Here is a 17,666-nt window from a genome sequence, read left to right as displayed (position 1 = left end):
AATTTAATCCCAAAATCAGTTCTTAGAAAGATAAAGCATCAGAGGAAATGGAAAGGAAGTATACAAATATATTTGAAATAATGGAGAATTAGGGTCTTATCTGAGAGTGGAATGTAATCTACACGAGTAATTTAGTCTGACTAAAGTACAGTCACTATCTCTGGAATAATGCCAGTCAAGACTGAGGGAGAAAAAAAAAAAAGATGGCAGGAAGGGAGAAAACAAGGAGATAATGCTTCTCTATCACTGTTGATCCAAAAGGGAAACAGTGCCTCACCCAATACAGGTAAGTGAAGTGAGGAACCTGCCTTGAACACTGTCGTGTAAAGGTAAAGAAGAGGCTCAAGCAGTTACAAACACTTCCTACATATTATTCCTACATACCCTTCAGGAAAAACACTGTAAGGGAGGAAAGAAATCATAAATCACCAACCAGAACACACTGCTGTGTATATACTTTCTAAGCACGAACTGCATATTGAACAGAAATGGAAAACAGTAGCAGGCTTCCTGCCTTTCTCATTCTGACTCCATCATTAGAAAGGCACAGTTAATTCTTCAATCTCTCTTCAGAGAATTTGAGGGCCTGGGACTCAGGTTACATTGCAGAGAGTAGTGGCTACAGAACTAGCAGAGAGGAATTCTGCCAGCTTAGCTGCTGTGCCTGCCAAGTTCAGATATCCATTGTAGGTACAGCCTTCACAAGGTTATCAACATAGACAGACTTCACAGAACACTAAGCCAATCACAATACTCAGAATTAAGCTGATTTTGGCTCAGACATATGCATCTGAAATTGCTACATTCTGAAAATTCTCCAATACATCACCTATTCCTAAACAATTTTTTAAAATTCTCATTTTACCATTGTTTGTCCAATGTTATGCTATGTACCTTGGAGGGGGAAAAAAAGTAAGGCATGACTTCTGTCCCTAAGATGCTAATAAATGTAATAGGGAGAAAAGATATGAAAGAAGCAATACATAACAAACAAACAACAAAACAAAACACATACACACACACACACAAAAACTAAACCAAAAAAAAAAAAAAACAAACCCCGGAGGTTTAGAAAAAGGAATGAGGTGAGGTCATGGAGAAACTTCACCAAGAATGTGGGAACTGAGCTAAAACTTGATTGGATAAGCAGAGACAAACATGAAGAGCCCTTTGATAAAGACAAAGTACCATTTCCTTTTTCATTTGTAGGACAGAAAGTACTCCCTTGAGCTAGGGGAGGGAGAGGGAGATTTATTATAATGTATAATTTTGACACACATTTATTGTGATTATACACTAGGCATCTAAGTGTTGATACTAAAGACACATGGATAAAGAACAACGGAAATACTTCTTGTCCCTAAGGAATCCACAAGAAAGCAAGTTATAAGAACAAACAGTAACCAGAGTACAATGTAACAAGCACTATGCTTGAAGTAAGAGGTATGTCATAAAATACTAAAGGAGCACAAAGATGGTAAGTAGCTAATTCTGCCCAAGAGGGAAAAAGTAAGAGAACATATTAATGGTAGCATTCTGAGGTGGCACCTGGAGAAGAGCATACGTTAAACCAAGGAAAAAAGGCATTTCAGGGCTTCCCTGGTGGCGTAGTGGTTAAGAATCCGCCTGCCAATGCAGGGGACACAGGTTCGAGCCCTGGTCCACGAAGATCCCACATGCTGCGGAGCAGCTGAGCCCGTGTGCCACAACTACTGAGCCTGCGCTCTAGAGCCTGCATGCCACAACTACTGAAGCCCACGCACCTAGAGCCCGTGCTCCGCAACGAGAAGCCACCGCAATGATAAGCCTGCGCACCGCAACGAAGAGTAGCCCCCGCTCGCCGCAACTAGAGAAAGCCCGCGCACAGCAACAAAGACCCAAAGCAGCCAAAAATAAATAAATAAATAAATAAATTAATTAATTTTTTAAAAAGGCATTTCAGGCACAGGAAACAGCAAAACCAAAGGCACGAGAGTACATAGCCTGTTTGTTGAAAATACTAGAACATAGGTACACAGGAGAGAATGGCTGGAGGTGAGGCTAGAAAGGAAGCATCAAAATATTTTATGAAGCGTCTGATACTATTAGGGCTGTTTTGGAAAGACAGCTCTGACAGCAGCATGGCAGATGGATCAGAAGGGAGAGAGCCTAGCGAGGGAACCCTCTAAGGAGGTTAATGCATTCATTAGTCCACACAAGAGATCTATTAGTCCTCAGTTATATTCTCTCTTTTATGGGTTTCACACTGATTCCAGTGATACCAAGGATCTGGCAAACATTTGATCCAGAAACTGGAGACAATAGGTTTCTTGTGGGTCAATATTATACATACATTCATACATATAATTAACATTTATTAAGTACACATACAGGATGCTATATAAAAAGATCAGCCCAAGCAAAAAATTCTCATCCTCATGTCCCTTCTCATACTTACTTCTATCATCTTCTGCTTTAGGCCTACGGCCATCAAGTAAATTTGCACCACTCTGAAATACTATACTACTAGCACCTACACCTCTCCCTTCCCATCCTCCATCCAGACATATCACCTCTTCCTTCCAATTTAGTACTTTGTTCATTCTAAGAGCTGAGGACCTGAAATTAAGTCATCTTCCAAATTTACTACGAAGCTGTGATAAAATTATACCTTGTTTCAGTTCCTATTTATTATATTTGCATTGACATAAAAATTATTTAATGAACAAATGACTTGTCAAGGTCCTAGATAACTTAATAAATTGTCAATCAACCATTTGATATTTGCTGGTATTATTTGAAGATGTTGCCAAAATTTAACTGTACTACCAAAGAGTATCAAGACATAGTGTATTTAGTAAATCAGTTTATCAGCTTGAAACAAAACGAGAAACAATAAAAGTTTTCAAATGTATGTAGTTTTTATAATTTTTAAGAGACTTTAAAAGAAAGGGACTACATCTCAAGAGAAATGCATAGTTCACTGAAACACTAGATCAATAATGAAAGATTATATTATGTTTTTAGAGCAAAATTTTCTGTTATTATAGGAATAAATAAATCCTTTCTCCCTAGAAAAACACAGCTGTTTCTCACCATTTTGTTAAGATAATAGTGCTCTATTCTATTTGACAATTCTGAAGCAAATGCAAAAACTTTTTCATTATACCCTGGACAACAAGCTACACACTCAATTCAGATGTGACTCCTAAACTTTTTTTTTTTAATTGAGATATGACTGACATATTATATTAGTTTCAGGTGTACAGCATAATGATATGATCACCATAGTAAGTCCAGTTAACTTCCATCACCACACACAGTTACAAATTATTTTTCTTGTGATGAGAACTTTTAAGATCTACTCTCTTAGCCACTTTCAAATACATAATACAGTATCATTAACTGTAGTCACCATGCTGTACATTACATCCCCAGGACTTATTTATTTCATAACTGAAAGTTTGTACCTTTTGACCACCTTCACCCATTTCGCCTACTCCCAAATCCCCGCCTCTGGCAACTACCAATCTATTCTCTGTATCTATATACTGCTTATTCTACCAAGAAAATCTGATTACCTAAGTGCATGGATACAGTAGATACATCTTGGCATGTTCTTTCGATCATAGATGTCTGTAGTTTCTGGATAAAAAATCTAAAGAGAAATAAAAGAAGTAGAGTAAGGCATCCATCCACTAGAGTTCATTTAATCATTCACCAATCATGAATAATACAAGTAAAACTTTGGACAATTAGAAAACATTGTCAGCATTCGGCAAATAACCTCATTAGGGTGAACAGACATTTCATTTTAAGGCACAAAATGCTACAATACATAGTGAAAAGCACTACCTGGAAAAGACTTATTTGGGTCAACCCACTGAATTTTACTAAGTATGTGAGAGTGATTTACTTACTGCAGACACAGACATGCGCAAACAAAACTCAAGTTCCAGTCCAGCTTAAATCAGTGGCAAGTGTATGAGGCTCTGAAGGATTGCAATCTTCTTAGTTGCTATCTAGCAGGCCTAGATTGAGTAATAATTAGCTCAACAATGAACATTTACTAAGTGCTTCAGTATGTGTAAAATCACTACATTTAGACATTGAAAAAAACTACAAAATATTAAAATGTGTTATAATGCTTGGGGGAAGTAGAAAGATACACAGATAAAGTAGGTAGAATAGAAGATGTATATGGGAATGAGAGATGGGGAGTTTTCCTTGGTAGCAGGTACCACAATTAATCAACTATGTGTGTTGAAATTATCTGTTTGACTCCTCCAACAGACTATAAGCCACATGAAGGCAAGGACTAGGTCTCTGTTGTTCACTGCTGTATCTTCAACGCTAAGCCCAGAGTCAAGGTCATGGAAGGAGCTCTCTATGTTTGATGAATTAACGAATGAGGTAGGATAGGAACAGAGTAGGTTTAGATGGAGAATAGCCTTGGATTTCAAGACCTTTTCTCATGGTAATGTGGTACCATACAATTCAATCTGTAATTCAGAGGAAAAAAGGGGTAACAGTGGATCAGAGAAGTGAGACTGAATTATGAAGTGATTAGAGGAATTTGGATGAGCAATAAAAGGCAGTGAGAAGAGTACTACAGCAATTTGTATCTAACTCTATTATAGCACTTAACACATTGTGTTTAATTACTTGTTTTTATGCTTGTTTCCCCCACAATACCTATTGCTCCCGATGAGGAAGAACTGTGCACCCCCAAGAGAAATGGGGGTCTTTTTTGATAATTTTTCAAATCATCTTTTTTGATAATTTTGCAAACTTTCCATGCTCATTTCCTAAGATTGAAATGTCCTCTCCTGAACGGTGAAAATCATGGTCAAAGTCAGTCACCCTCCCAAAAACAGTACAGAATACATTTTAGAAAGTAATAGAAAAAAAATAAGGTTGGGAGGGAGGATAGAGGCAGATTATGAGGACCTTGAAAGTCAGACAAGTTTGAACTTGATATTCAGGCTTTAGAGAAGTCCTAGCTTTGGAGCCAAGGCTAAAAACAGCCTCAGGAAGATCTGACTGGAGACAAGACACAGGATACACTGAATAGTGAAGAGATCGAAGCTGAGAAAGCAGGCTGGGAGGTTGTTTCAACAGATAAAAGAGACATTGCAAATAACTGAGGAAGGCTTGGGGAATGACTGCATTTAGAAGTCCAAGGTAAATCCAAGGTTTTGAGACTGGATGACTAGGAACATGATGACATGGTACCATTTATGCAGAGGAGAGGAGGTTCACTTGGGGGAAAAGGTAGGTTTAGTTTTACATATGAGAAACTCTAGAAGATAGAAAGCTATCCAAGGGGAAATGTCCAGCAGCCAATTGAAGAAACTGTGTTTATCTTATAGCAAAGAGTCTTCAAAACAACTGAAACCATGAGAATGAGAGAATGTAGCTAAAGTAAGAATTGCATCTTAAGGAATGCCCGCCACTAGGATATAAAAGGCAGAATAATTGAAGAAAACAGAGGACTATTACGCAGATTAAAAACAATTTTAAAAATCAAAACAACAAAATGTTTCATGTAGGAGTTGGCCAAGAGCACCAATTATAATAAAGAGTCAAATGGATAAAAACCAAAAAATTATCATATTAAGTCTCTATAATTTGTATGTACCATATAAAGAGATTAGGGAAGATATCCCAATAAATACTATTATTGTCAATTATCGATCACACGTTATATTATGAGCAAAAACACATTTTTAGGCTAAGTATCTTTAGTCTACATTACTCAGAAGTCTTCTGGACTTAAATCATATAGAGCAGACATTTCAAGGGTAATAGCCATAATAATAATCCTATTGTTCCTGACAGCCTCAACAGTTTGTTGAGATTGTGGTCCAGGACAATGCACTACTGTTAGTAAACAAAAAAGGTAATAAAATTAAATTATTAAAAAGGCATTTTGTAGTAACAGTACTATTAGCAATAGCAAATATTAACAAAGCTCTTAGTACCATTCAAAAGAGGTTAAACTGTTATTGCCCATTGGGCATACTATATAAAAATCAGGAGCAGGAAGTTACAGGTGCATAGAAAGGCCAAGTAGCTGTAAGAACTTGACGTATTGCTTTTCCTGACATTTGTGGGGCTTAATTCTCAAACATACCAGTGCAAGGAAGAGAACTTCAGCACTCTGCTCTGAAAAAAAGAGGACACAAGCTAATCTTCTGTAAAGACTTAGCTCTGAATTTACTCAGTTCAACAGGTATGTATGCAACAGTGAGCTGAGCACTCTGCTAAATGCCAAGTGTTCATTTCCAAGTGGTTTCAGCCACTTTCTGATACTCCACATCTCATTTCTTTTTAATCTTTCTTTGGTTACAGAAATTTAGACTCCACAGAAACGTAAAAAGAAAATAAAAACCACCCTTTTACCCCATCACACAGAAATGAAAACTATTTCTCCTTGCAGATTTTTCCCAAGAATACCCACTTTATTTTTAGACAAAAATAGTGATCTCATCTTAGCCAGAACACAAGCTCGTATAATCGTAGCCTGTTTTTTTTTTCACTTAACACATCACTGTTATATATATATAGATTGACATCATCCTTTTCAACGGCAGCACTAGTATTTAACTGGCTGTAACACAATTAATACCCTGAGTGAAGGAATATGTGGTTTGCTATCAATTTTTTCTATCATATGCAATGCTGAAAAATCCTTACATATACATTTTTTGTGCTTGTCTAATTTTTCTTTTTTTTTTGAGCCAGTGGGGTAGGAGTGGGGATAAATTCCTAGAAGTAGAATTATTAGGTCAGAGGATAGGGGGGAAAAAAAGCTGTCCATGCCTCTAACAGTGACACTGTATCAGGGCCTCTACAGATTCAAGGTAGGACTAGGTAGCTAGATGTACGATCAGGCCACCCAAGATGGCTATTCTCGTGCTCTCTGTACATCTCCTGCTCAACCAGTCCTGCTTCACCTATAGCCTACTCATGTGGCTGACATTCCCTCTTAATTATATAGCCTAATCAGTAAATGTTAGTGATCTTTAGATCAGAATGGCTCCACTATGATAGTTTATCAAAGGGAAGACCTCTGCCCAAGGGGCTATGAGGGACATGCCCCTCTGCTGCCTTCCCTGGTAACTAACTGATGAGCCAAACTGACGTCAATTCCCCCATAACTGGTAAACTCCTCCTCCCCCTCATCCCCACCCCCAGTAGCAAAGACTGCTGCCGTGTTCTGCCTGCTGTCTGCCGTCCACGGTAGGGTGTCACTCCAGAGCCTTGATTCGGACAGCTGAGATCCCCTATTTAATAAACCAGTGATGTCTCTGTTGCTGTCTCCGGGCTCTTCCCTCAGTCTCAAGGCAACTACAAGGCTTGCACGCCTGCAAGGTGCAGCCCAACACTTGAGATGGCAATTTCACTAAGAGCAGCACTAAATAAACTCTTGAGCAAAACACTCAAGGATGGAAACTCCCATATCAAAACTACAGCCATCATTCCAAACTCATTAAATTGTATACATTAAATATGTACGGTTTTTCTGTAATCAATTACACCTCAATAAAGCTGTCAAAAAAACAAAAACAAAAAACAAACCTACAGCCATCTCCAAAACCAGATAAAAGAAGTAAATCTCATTATACTGCCTCTACAATTTGAAATATAAAATAAACCCTTCATATTACCTACAAATTTGGTTATTCTGAAGCTGGAAGATGACATTTCTAAAATATTTCCTTATGTTTCCTAAAGTCAAACTTGAATGCAGCAACTATGTGAATAAATAAAATCCACTGAACTGTACACTTTAAAATGGTGAATTTCATGGTATGTGAATTTGTTTGTTTTTTTTGGGGGGGTCACGTTGCTCAGCTTGCAGGATCTTAGTTCCCCAACCAGGGACTGAACCCAGGCCCTGGCAGTGAAAGTGCCGAGTCCTAACCACTGGACCACCAGGGAATTCCCTCATGGTATGTGAATTTTAATGTTTATAATTTGTTGTAGTAAAAGTAAATGACATCATAGGGAATTTCTCTAGGGTGAGGTGAAGCAGGGATGAGAAATATAAAAGAAAAAGAACAAAGCCATTTCCTAAAACAAACTGAAGAGATCCTTTAGTATTAAAATAATGTATATATATATTTTTAATACTAAATATCTATCTATCTATATATATATATATATATCACCAAAGAATCAATTGAGAATAATTTTACAGGTAGAATGAGAACTGTTATGCCAAACAGCCAGAACTAAGCCAGAACTATGAATATCACATAAATTACCTTAGGCAATCCAATCTCGCCCATGGCATTCAACCACTGAATCACATTATCAGTGTGTCTAAAGTGGAGGCCAGTTGCCTAGAACAAATAAAAGACCATTAGGCACCATTTGGCAATACTGAAGCAAATACTAAATAAATACTTTCTTTGTATCAATAAAAGTTTCCCTGTAAGACTTTACATGGTCCCCTTAAACTTAAGGTCTGTCTGTATCATTACACATTCTAATCCCAAAAAGCCAAATCCACATCTCAGCTCTTCTCAGTTAAGAACCATCTGGAGAATCTTCCTGTGTACAGTGTGCTCAGCAGAACATGGTCTTTGGAATTCAATTATGTTGGATTCAATTCCTGACTTGGTTATCTATTGGTGACACTGCGCAAGTCACTTCACACTACTGATTCTGAGTTTCCCCATCTTTAACACCTACTTTATGTTTGTTGGAATGATTAACTGAGAAAATGTACCCAAAGCACTCAATGTGGTGTCTGGCAAGTAGAAGATACTCCCAAAATGAGGTATTTTCATACTACACATATAAACATCCCCCTCTTAACCTCTACACCTGTTGTTTTTTAGGAAGGTTTACCCTCAAGATGGGTAGAGGTGTAGGCTATTGTCTTTACTGTTGCTGGAGACTGCTCTGTCTGCCTGTTCTGCACACATTTTTTAGGGTCAACAGAACAGCTCAGGAGGTGTCTTCAGAATAACCACTTATTTAAAACCCAACATATAAGTCTTTGCTTTTTGATGAAGAAAAGTTTCTATTTGGGATGTTAATTTTGGCTTAAGACCTATACTTTCCTTGTTTTCCTTTGAATTTAAATATTAAAAAACCAAACAAACAAAAAAACCAACTCTTTTGATTCTGTCTTCATCCTTAACTCATTCTGAGCTCTTGCCCAATTCTTACAGTTGACCCCTCTTACATTTGCTCTTGGTTTTGCAATCTTCCACTATCTTCTATACTCATCCTTTTTTCAGATAAGAGCTCTTAGGAAAGCTCCCCACAGAAACTCTGTAAGCAACGGGAATTTGGTCCTTGTCAACATCCCAACTTAATTAAAGCAGTCTTCTTTTTAAGGGCCCTGGGCCACAAGAATCAATCACTTATCTCAATTTTCTGAAATCGGATCACTGTCCCATTTTACCTTAAACTTTAATATCATGGGGTAATTTTCTTCCCCCAAAGTTGCTATTGCTTTCAATTTGCCAACAAATCTCAGAGTTTGGTTAAAATTAGATTTAAAGTAGTAATTCCCCTAGTTACTTCCTCTACCTTCTAAGAAATAAAAAATTCATCAAGGACCATGAAAATTTCTAGATACAAATTACTCATTAGAATTGCGCCAGAAATACGGACAGCTGAAGTTCTTTTACTACTGTATCTTTACTTTGCACTAAATATTCTCCACTCTGCCAGGTATTTTATTTTGTTGGAACAAACACACTTACACATATTTCTCAGTAACTCTTTCACAGGATAAAGTATGCTAAACTTCTCTCTCAAGTTTACAGAAATTTAAGCACCAAGCAAGGAAGGACTCACCTTGTATCTGGTCTGCTCTCGATCATAGATTTTCTTCAGGGACACCACTTTAGGGGAGAAGAAGTTTCCTAGTTTGGCAAGGTAGACCCCATTCCGAAGCCCCTCTTCCAGTTCTGTGGTGGGAGGCAGGTCTTCCCCCAGGCATGCTTCCATCCACCTGCACAGAAGGAGGGAGGGCATGAGAAAAGAGAGGGAAGGTATGAACCCCTCTTCAGAGATTTCAAGCTTAATTTCCATTCTCCTTGGACAAGTTTAAGTTGAACATAAGCAATAGTATTTGAAGACTCAATTTCACACACATCCTTGTTCTGGCCCAGTCAGATCTCAGAGGCAGGGAACTTAGGAAAATTCCCAAGTATAAACGCCACCCTCTTCTCCACTCTACTTTCCTCTCCTGCAGCAAGAGAGCCAGCTGGCTCCCCAGGTCCTAAATGCCCCACGAGCCTCAGCCCAGACCGTCTCCCTTACTTCTTCAGTTGCGCCTTAAGAATTCCTAAGAAAAACCTTTTGTAACTGAAGCCACCATCTCTCAACTGTTCAGCAACTTAAATTTGCAGCTGAAGTTCTCTTCTGGTTTAAGAATTCAGCATCCATAGTGAATTTCTAGGTTCAGATTTTAAAGTTGTTTTGGGGTTACCAAAATAGTCAATCATCTCACCTAAAATACTTAAGGAAACTCCAATGGAAGCAGTACAAGTGAATTCTTATGTGTTTTTTTAGAGGGGAAAGGAAGTTGTAACGGAAAACTATATTGTCCCCCTCGGACACCTCTCACAAGATTTCAGGGAATCCCAAGATAAACCAAAGCCAAGTTTATTTGCATATATTTTCTACCAACAGAGGTGTAGTTAACTAAAAAAGTCATTTAGGGCAATGGTTCTAAACTTTTTTTTGAATCACAGAATCCTTTGACTATCTAAGGAAAGCTACAGATCCTTCCCCCAAAAAATGTATATATACTTAAATTTAATATATAATTTCAGAGATTTCATTGACCTCAGATTGAAAACTCCTAATTTATAAGTATGCTACTCAAATTTTACAAGGCTACTGTTATCCCCAAATTCTTTACGGGGGTTGGGGGGGACCACTAGATGATGTCTGGTCTGTTTCCCTAGTAATAAATCTTTGAAAAGCCAAATGCAGAAAGAAAAAATCCAAAGATACAGCAGACTGAAGTAAAGACTAGATTTACTGACAAATGGGACAACATAAGAATGAAACATTTATAATGTTAATTGATACCTAAAGTTTAAATTAAAAGACAAATAAAACTGTAAGCCACATTTAAATATGCCAGATTTTATACACACACACCCCCATGAAAATTTATAAGAAAACTCTAACATACCAATAGAAAATAGACCAAATAATATATAAATGTATTTATAATCCCATTTGTGTTTCTATATAATTCTTCACATTAATAAAATTGCTTGAAAAGATATACAATAGGGCTTCCCTGGTGGCGCAGTGGTTAAGAATCTGCCTGCCAATGCAGGAAACACGGGTTCAAGCCCTGGTCTGGGAAGATCCCACATGCCACGGAGCAACTAAGCCCGTGAGCCACAAGTACTGAGCATGCGCAACTGGAGCCTGTGCTCCGCAACGGGAGAGGCCGCGACAGTGAGAGACCCGCGCATGGCGATGAAGAGTGGCCCCCGCTCGCCACAACTGGAGAAAGCCCTCACACAGAAACGAAGACCCAAAACAGCCAAAAATAAATAAATTAATTAATTAATTAATTTTTTAAAAAAAGATATACAATAGAGCTTGAATTTACATACTTTTAAAATTATTAGTTTTATAATTCAGAATAAAATTTCTTGTATTAAAATTCTATCTTTTCAAACTGAGATTACCACTCAGAATCTTTAAAAAATAATGAGGGAATTCCCTGGAGGTCCAGTGGTTAGGACTCAGTGCTTTCACTGCCGGGGCCCGGGTTCAATCTGTGGTCGGGAGCTAAGATTCCCGCAAAAAAAAAAAAAAAAAAGGAAAAGCAACAATGTTCCTGTTTTTCTCAAATTCTATAGAATAGTTACTCAACCTCACTTTCAAATCTATTCTACTTCTAAAGCAGCTAGCATACTGTCTGACACATAGTAGATACTTAAATAAATACTAGCTGGATAGATGAGTGGGCCAGAGAATTTTCTTTATTTCCTACAGCCAATGATATTAAGTTTTCTCTTCTGGCTTTTCTTTTAGGTAGTAGAACTGAAATGTCAGAAGGGTAAAAAGAAGAAACAAATGAATTTTCCAGAAGAGTTACCATAGTAACTAAATTAGATATCAATTTGTAACAGCTACAAAATCCAAACTGTGCTTCTCCAAGAGCCTAAGACCATAGGGCAATGTGGAAAAGAACATAGGTCAATGGTATGGAAAATAGTTGTAGTCTAAGGACACATCTCATATAATCGTCCATCCAATATTTTACTGCTAAAAAGGATACAGCAAACAGCTCCTGGCAATCCCTGCTCTCAGGGGACAGTCTAACTTATGTTCTCATTAATAGGGACAAACCTAGAATAAATCTTAAGCCCAAAACAGCCCTTTACCACATCATAGTATGAAGAAAAAGTTACTTATTTTCCTCTCAAAATGGGGAAGACTGTGGATAAACAACACAGTAGTGCTTTTGCCTTGAATCAGAGCCAGCTACCAGGGCTGTTTAGGTTCCTCTCCTCTGAGATCACTGGATTAAAATCAGAGTAAAAGGAGGGACCACAGCCACATCTCCCACAATCCTTTACCTTTGCCTTCTCTTGTCTAACTGCTATAAAACAGTCCTGACTGATGACAAGACTCACAAGCTTTCTATAGCGGAGTAGAATACCCTAAATATCACACAAGTGTCAGGCCTGAAGAAAAGCCACCTGTGATCTGGTGAAAAGGGATAAGCAGAGAGGGAGAGCTAGAGGAAACAGGCAAAGCACAGAAGTGTCTCTAAACAACCGCCGCAAGCCCAAAACTGCCCTCCAGTTCCCTGTGTGGCTCACCCTCCAATCTAAGCTCTGCTCCACAGCAGAGAATCACCTGGTTTGTTTATAAGAATAAAGTTAGTTAAATTAGGACCAAACTGCTTTGAAAAATTAACAGCATTAAGCAGGGTGCTATATTCTTAATCTTAGCATCAGTTTGGATTCTACTATAATTCTGAGAAGACGCAACAAATTCTCCTGTCCTTCTCTACAGCCCATCTGAGATTCCCCCTCTGCCACAAACTCACAGCATCACAAAATGTGAGAGCAAGGAACTGAATGCACTTCTAGGGCAAATCCCTTTGGGGTTTTCCCCCCAATATAACACATATCCATTAAAGAAAATTACAAAACATTTCTCAACATTTTATGAATATTTTCCATGTTACTATACAGTTTCTCAAGACTTTACATTAAAATTCTACCAAGTGCTAATCAGTCACCTATGTTGCACATTTATATCATTTCTAAATGTTTTCAACCATTAAATAATTCTGCAAGGAACGTCTTTGTACACAATGTTCTTCCATATTTAGAATTAATTCCTTTGGAAACTCCAAAACAAAAAATGTTATTGCTCAAAAGCTTACCCAAAGGCTGTACCTATTTGTACAACTCTCTCATTTTACAAATAAGTGTAAGGCCTATCAAAGGTTACCTGCTAGCTAGTGACAAAGGTGCGATAAGAGGACCCTGATTCCTAATTTAGAATCCTTCTCACTAAACCACTATTGCTCTTACCACATCACCCCAAAAGCCTAACAGAGCTGAGCTCCACAGGGCTGTCTAAACAGGACAAAGTTTCAGATATCCCATGCAGGAAAAAGGCTGGTATCTCTCCAAGTTCTGTCCACTTAATAGGGTTTTAAATATTTCAGTTTAAATGTAAGACCACCAGTAATTCTCAACTCAGACACAAAGCTTCCTTATAAAACTTAGACATTTAAATTAACTTTATAAATACATTTAAGAATAAATCTATGCATTGATTCTTATCTTACACCAGGCACAAAAATCCACTCAAAACGGATTAAAGACTTGAATGTAAGACTTGAAACCATAAACTCCTTTAAGAAAACATAGGGGGTAAGCTCCTTGACATCAGTCTTGGAGACGATTTTTTTGGATTTGACACCTAAAGCAAAGGCATCAAAAGCAAAAATAAACAAGGACGATTATATCAAACTAAAAAAATGCAAGACTTGCAACTATAAACTCCTTTAAGAAAACATAGGGGGTAAGCTCCTTGACATCAGTCTTGGAGATGATTTTTTTGGATTTGACACCTAAAGCAAAGGCATCAAAAGCAAAAATAAACAACGATGATTATATCAAACTAAAAAAAGCCTCTGCACAGCAAAGGAAACCACCAACAAAATGAAAAGGCAACCTATAGAATGGTAGAAAATATTTGCAAATCATATATCTGATAAGGGGTTAAATCCAAAATATACGAAGAACTCGTGCAACTCAATAGCAAAAAAGCCCCTAACAATCCAATTTTTAAATGGGCAGAGGAACTGAATAGTTTTCCAAAGAAGACATACAAATGGCCAACAGGTACCTGAAAAGATGCTCAACATCATTAAATCATCAGGGAAATGCAAATCAAAACCACAATGAGCTATCACCTCACACCTGTTAGAATGGCTATCATCAAAAAGACAAGAGAAAGAAAGTGTTGGTGAGGATGTGAAGAAAAGGGAACCCTTGTGCACTACTGGTGGTGTAGACAAAGAATGTCCTCTGCCATTTCAGTAAACAAAGAACGTTGAGGCCATCAAGCCATCAGCCACCGCAGCGGACGGTGCACGGTAAACGGAATTCAGGACAGAGAAAAACAGGTTGCCCGCCACCAAGCCATGAACCTCTACGTCCAGCCCCAATGGTATACCCTGAGGGGATTCAAGAGAGAGAAAAAAAGGATACTGGCTCTAAATAAGGTGCATATCAAAGGAATAATTTCAATAAGCCCAGACTCTCGCATCTTCCCGTAAGCAGAAAAGCACTTGATTAACTTGAGATGTCTGGGTTTTTTGTTTTGTTTTGTTTTGTTTTAATAGCAGTAATCTTATGATGTTCTGACTACCTGGTTTGGGTTTTGTTTTTTGTTTTTTTTCTTCAAAAAACTCTTATTTATCCTGGCTCCTCCCTTACCTCTTTGGAACAGTCCTTCAGAGCTATCTGAGAGGCTGTCTCCCGGGCTTTAAGTCCTCAAATTCTCAACTTTTAGGTTGTACATTTTTTTTCAGCCAACAGTGGGAATAGAAATTGGTGTAGCCACTATGGAGGCAATATGGAGGTTCTTCAAAAAATTAAAAATAGAACTGCTATATCATCCAGCAATCCCACTTCTGGGTATACAGACATCCCTGGGTATCAACAGGGGATTGGTTCCAGGACCCACGTAGATAGGTACCAAAATCCAAGGATGCTCAAATCCTGTACATAAAATGTCATCGTATTTGCATACAACCTAAGCACACTCTCCTGTATACTTTAAATCATCTGTAGATTACTTTAACACCTAATACAATGTAAATGCTATGTAAATAGTTATCAATATAATGTAAATGCTATGTAAATAATTGCTGCCAAGCAGCAAATTCAAGTTTTGCTTTTTGGAACTTTCTGGAATTATTTTTTCCCTGAATATTTTCAATCCACAGTTGACTGACTCCACAGATGCTGAACCTGCAGATATGGAGGGATGACTGTATAGCCAAAAGAAATGAAAACAGGATATCGAAGATAAATCTGCACTCTCATGTTCACCGCAGCATTATTCACAATAGCCAAGATATGGACACACTAAGTACCCAGGAATGGATGAATGGATAAAGAGCTTGTGGTATATGTCTACAAAGAAATATTATTCAGCCATGAGAAAGAAGGAAATCTTGCCATTTGTGACAACACGGATGGACCTTGAGGGCATTATGCTAAGTGAAATAAACCAGACAAAGAAAACCAAGTACTGTATGGTATCACTTACACGTGGAATCTTAAAAAAAAAGTCAAACTTTAGTGCTTGCCAGGAGGTAGGGCGTGGAGAAAATAGGGAGAGGTTGGTAAAAGGATACAAACTTTCAGCTTTAAGATGAATAAGGTCTGAGGATCTAACATAAACCATAGTGACTATAGTTGATAACACTATATTGTATAATTAAAATTTGTTAAGAGAGTAGAACTTAAATGTACTCACCAAAAAAAAAAAAAAAAAAGATAAACGTGAGGTGATGGATGTGTTAACTACATCCTTTCACAATGTATACATACATCAAATCAACACAACATACTTATTTTAAATATCCTATAATTTTACATGCTATTTATACCTCAGTAAAGTAGAAATTTAACAAATAAATCAATCTATGCACAAAAGAAAAGTCACTGGTCAACACAATTCTCATATGACCAATTCTCATGTTTAAAACTGTCTTAATACTCATAGAACTTCACAGTTGGAAGGCTCATTAAAGCTCTTCCAGTCTACCCCAACTCTTCCACTCCCCTCTCACCTCCCACTCCCTCCCCCACTTTAATGCCTGAATGCTTCCAAAACATCTTGGCCAAATCATGATGTAAGTTGACCCTGAACACTGATGCTGACATGGAATCACACATTCAAGTTAACCCATTTCATCTCAGGATTCTAGTAGCCAAAAAGTTTTTATTAAGCCAGCAGTTAGCTCCCCATTGACACCCTAAGCTGCCTTCTGGAGCAAGACAACATATGGAATTAAAATATAATGTGACCAGTACTGGCCAGGGACTTTTAAAGATGTGTATTTATATCCTGTCCCTGTTACTTATCAAGACAGCAAGTCACTTAACCCAGTTTCTTCGTTAAAAGGAAATAACAATATTTTCCAAGTAAGGCTGTTGTTGAGGATTAAATAAGATTACACGTGAAATACAGTGCTTAGCACAGTGCTTGGCTGGGTACTTAAAAAATGTTTGTGCTTTTCCTCCTTTCCCCTCATATGATGAGTCACATGCTGACACTTTTGTCAGTAAAATGATTCCAGTTCCTTCAAGTACTCTTCATGAAAAGAGAAGAACAGCACCTACCTCACAGGATGATTGTGAGGATTAAAAGAGATAACACACATAAAGAGTTAAGAACAGTGCCTGGAATAGAGTAAGCGCTCAGAGCATTAGCTGGTATGACTGACTAGTGTTAGACATGACTCCCTGCCCCTCACATCTTTCTCATTCATCTCTGAACACAATGCTCCAGGTGTGGTCTGACTGGCCTGAAATGGAACCGGAATATCACTCCTTCATTCTGAACACTCCAAAACCACAGACAAAGCCTCGATTAAATTATTTTACAACACTTTTCCACTCAACAGAGATTCTTAGTGTTTTTTTCCCCAAATACGCAGCTGCTAAACCCGATCTCTACAGCTCCATAGTAGAACCATTATTTGCACTCATCTCTACTATGTTTCTTCATGTTTGATTCAGCCCATTGTCCCGAATGTCAACACCTTTTGGGATCCTAATTCTGTTACCCAAAATACCAACTTTTCTTCCAGCTTCACATCATCCACAAATATTAATGTGTTTTAAAGAATGAGGAGGAGGAGTTCACCAAATGGCCAAGGCAGAGAAGGCCTCTAAGTAGAAGAAATACCATGTACAAAGGCAGGGAGGGCTGAGAAAAAATGGTGGGTTACAGAGTAGTTCAGCACTGCCATTGCTAGAAGGGAAAGTAGGAGGTGAAGATGAAAAAAAAGAGCAGGCTGGATGGTGCAAGGCCTGTCTGTCATGCTAAGAAACCTTTCCTTCTGTCATGAGAGACGCTGAAGGATTTTAAGTGGGAGGTGACCTGATCAGATCTGTTTCAGAAAATCACTTTGGCAACAATGT

The 17,666-nt window shown here is 38.0% G+C and overlaps 1 protein-coding gene across 1 annotated transcript in view; it reads right to left on the bottom strand.

Annotated features, from left to right (window-relative positions):
* The window catches only part of IQGAP1 (IQ motif containing GTPase activating protein 1), a 101,172-nt gene that overhangs the window by 54,941 nt on the left and 28,565 nt on the right, over positions 1 to 17,666 (bottom strand). The window contains exons 3-5 of the mRNA XM_057542890.1: positions 9,802 to 9,958; positions 8,253 to 8,330; positions 3,561 to 3,637 (exon numbers count right to left, since the gene is read on the bottom strand). Of these exons, the coding sequence (XP_057398873.1) occupies positions 3,561 to 3,637; positions 8,253 to 8,330; positions 9,802 to 9,958 (312 nt within the window). The remainder of the gene's footprint in view (positions 1 to 3,560; positions 3,638 to 8,252; positions 8,331 to 9,801; positions 9,959 to 17,666) is intronic.

Source organism: Balaenoptera acutorostrata, chromosome 3 (genome assembly GCF_949987535.1).
Source record: "Balaenoptera acutorostrata chromosome 3, mBalAcu1.1, whole genome shotgun sequence".
NCBI lineage: Eukaryota > Metazoa > Chordata > Mammalia > Artiodactyla > Balaenopteridae > Balaenoptera > Balaenoptera acutorostrata.
This window is presented reverse-complemented; position numbering and strand designations above follow the sequence as displayed.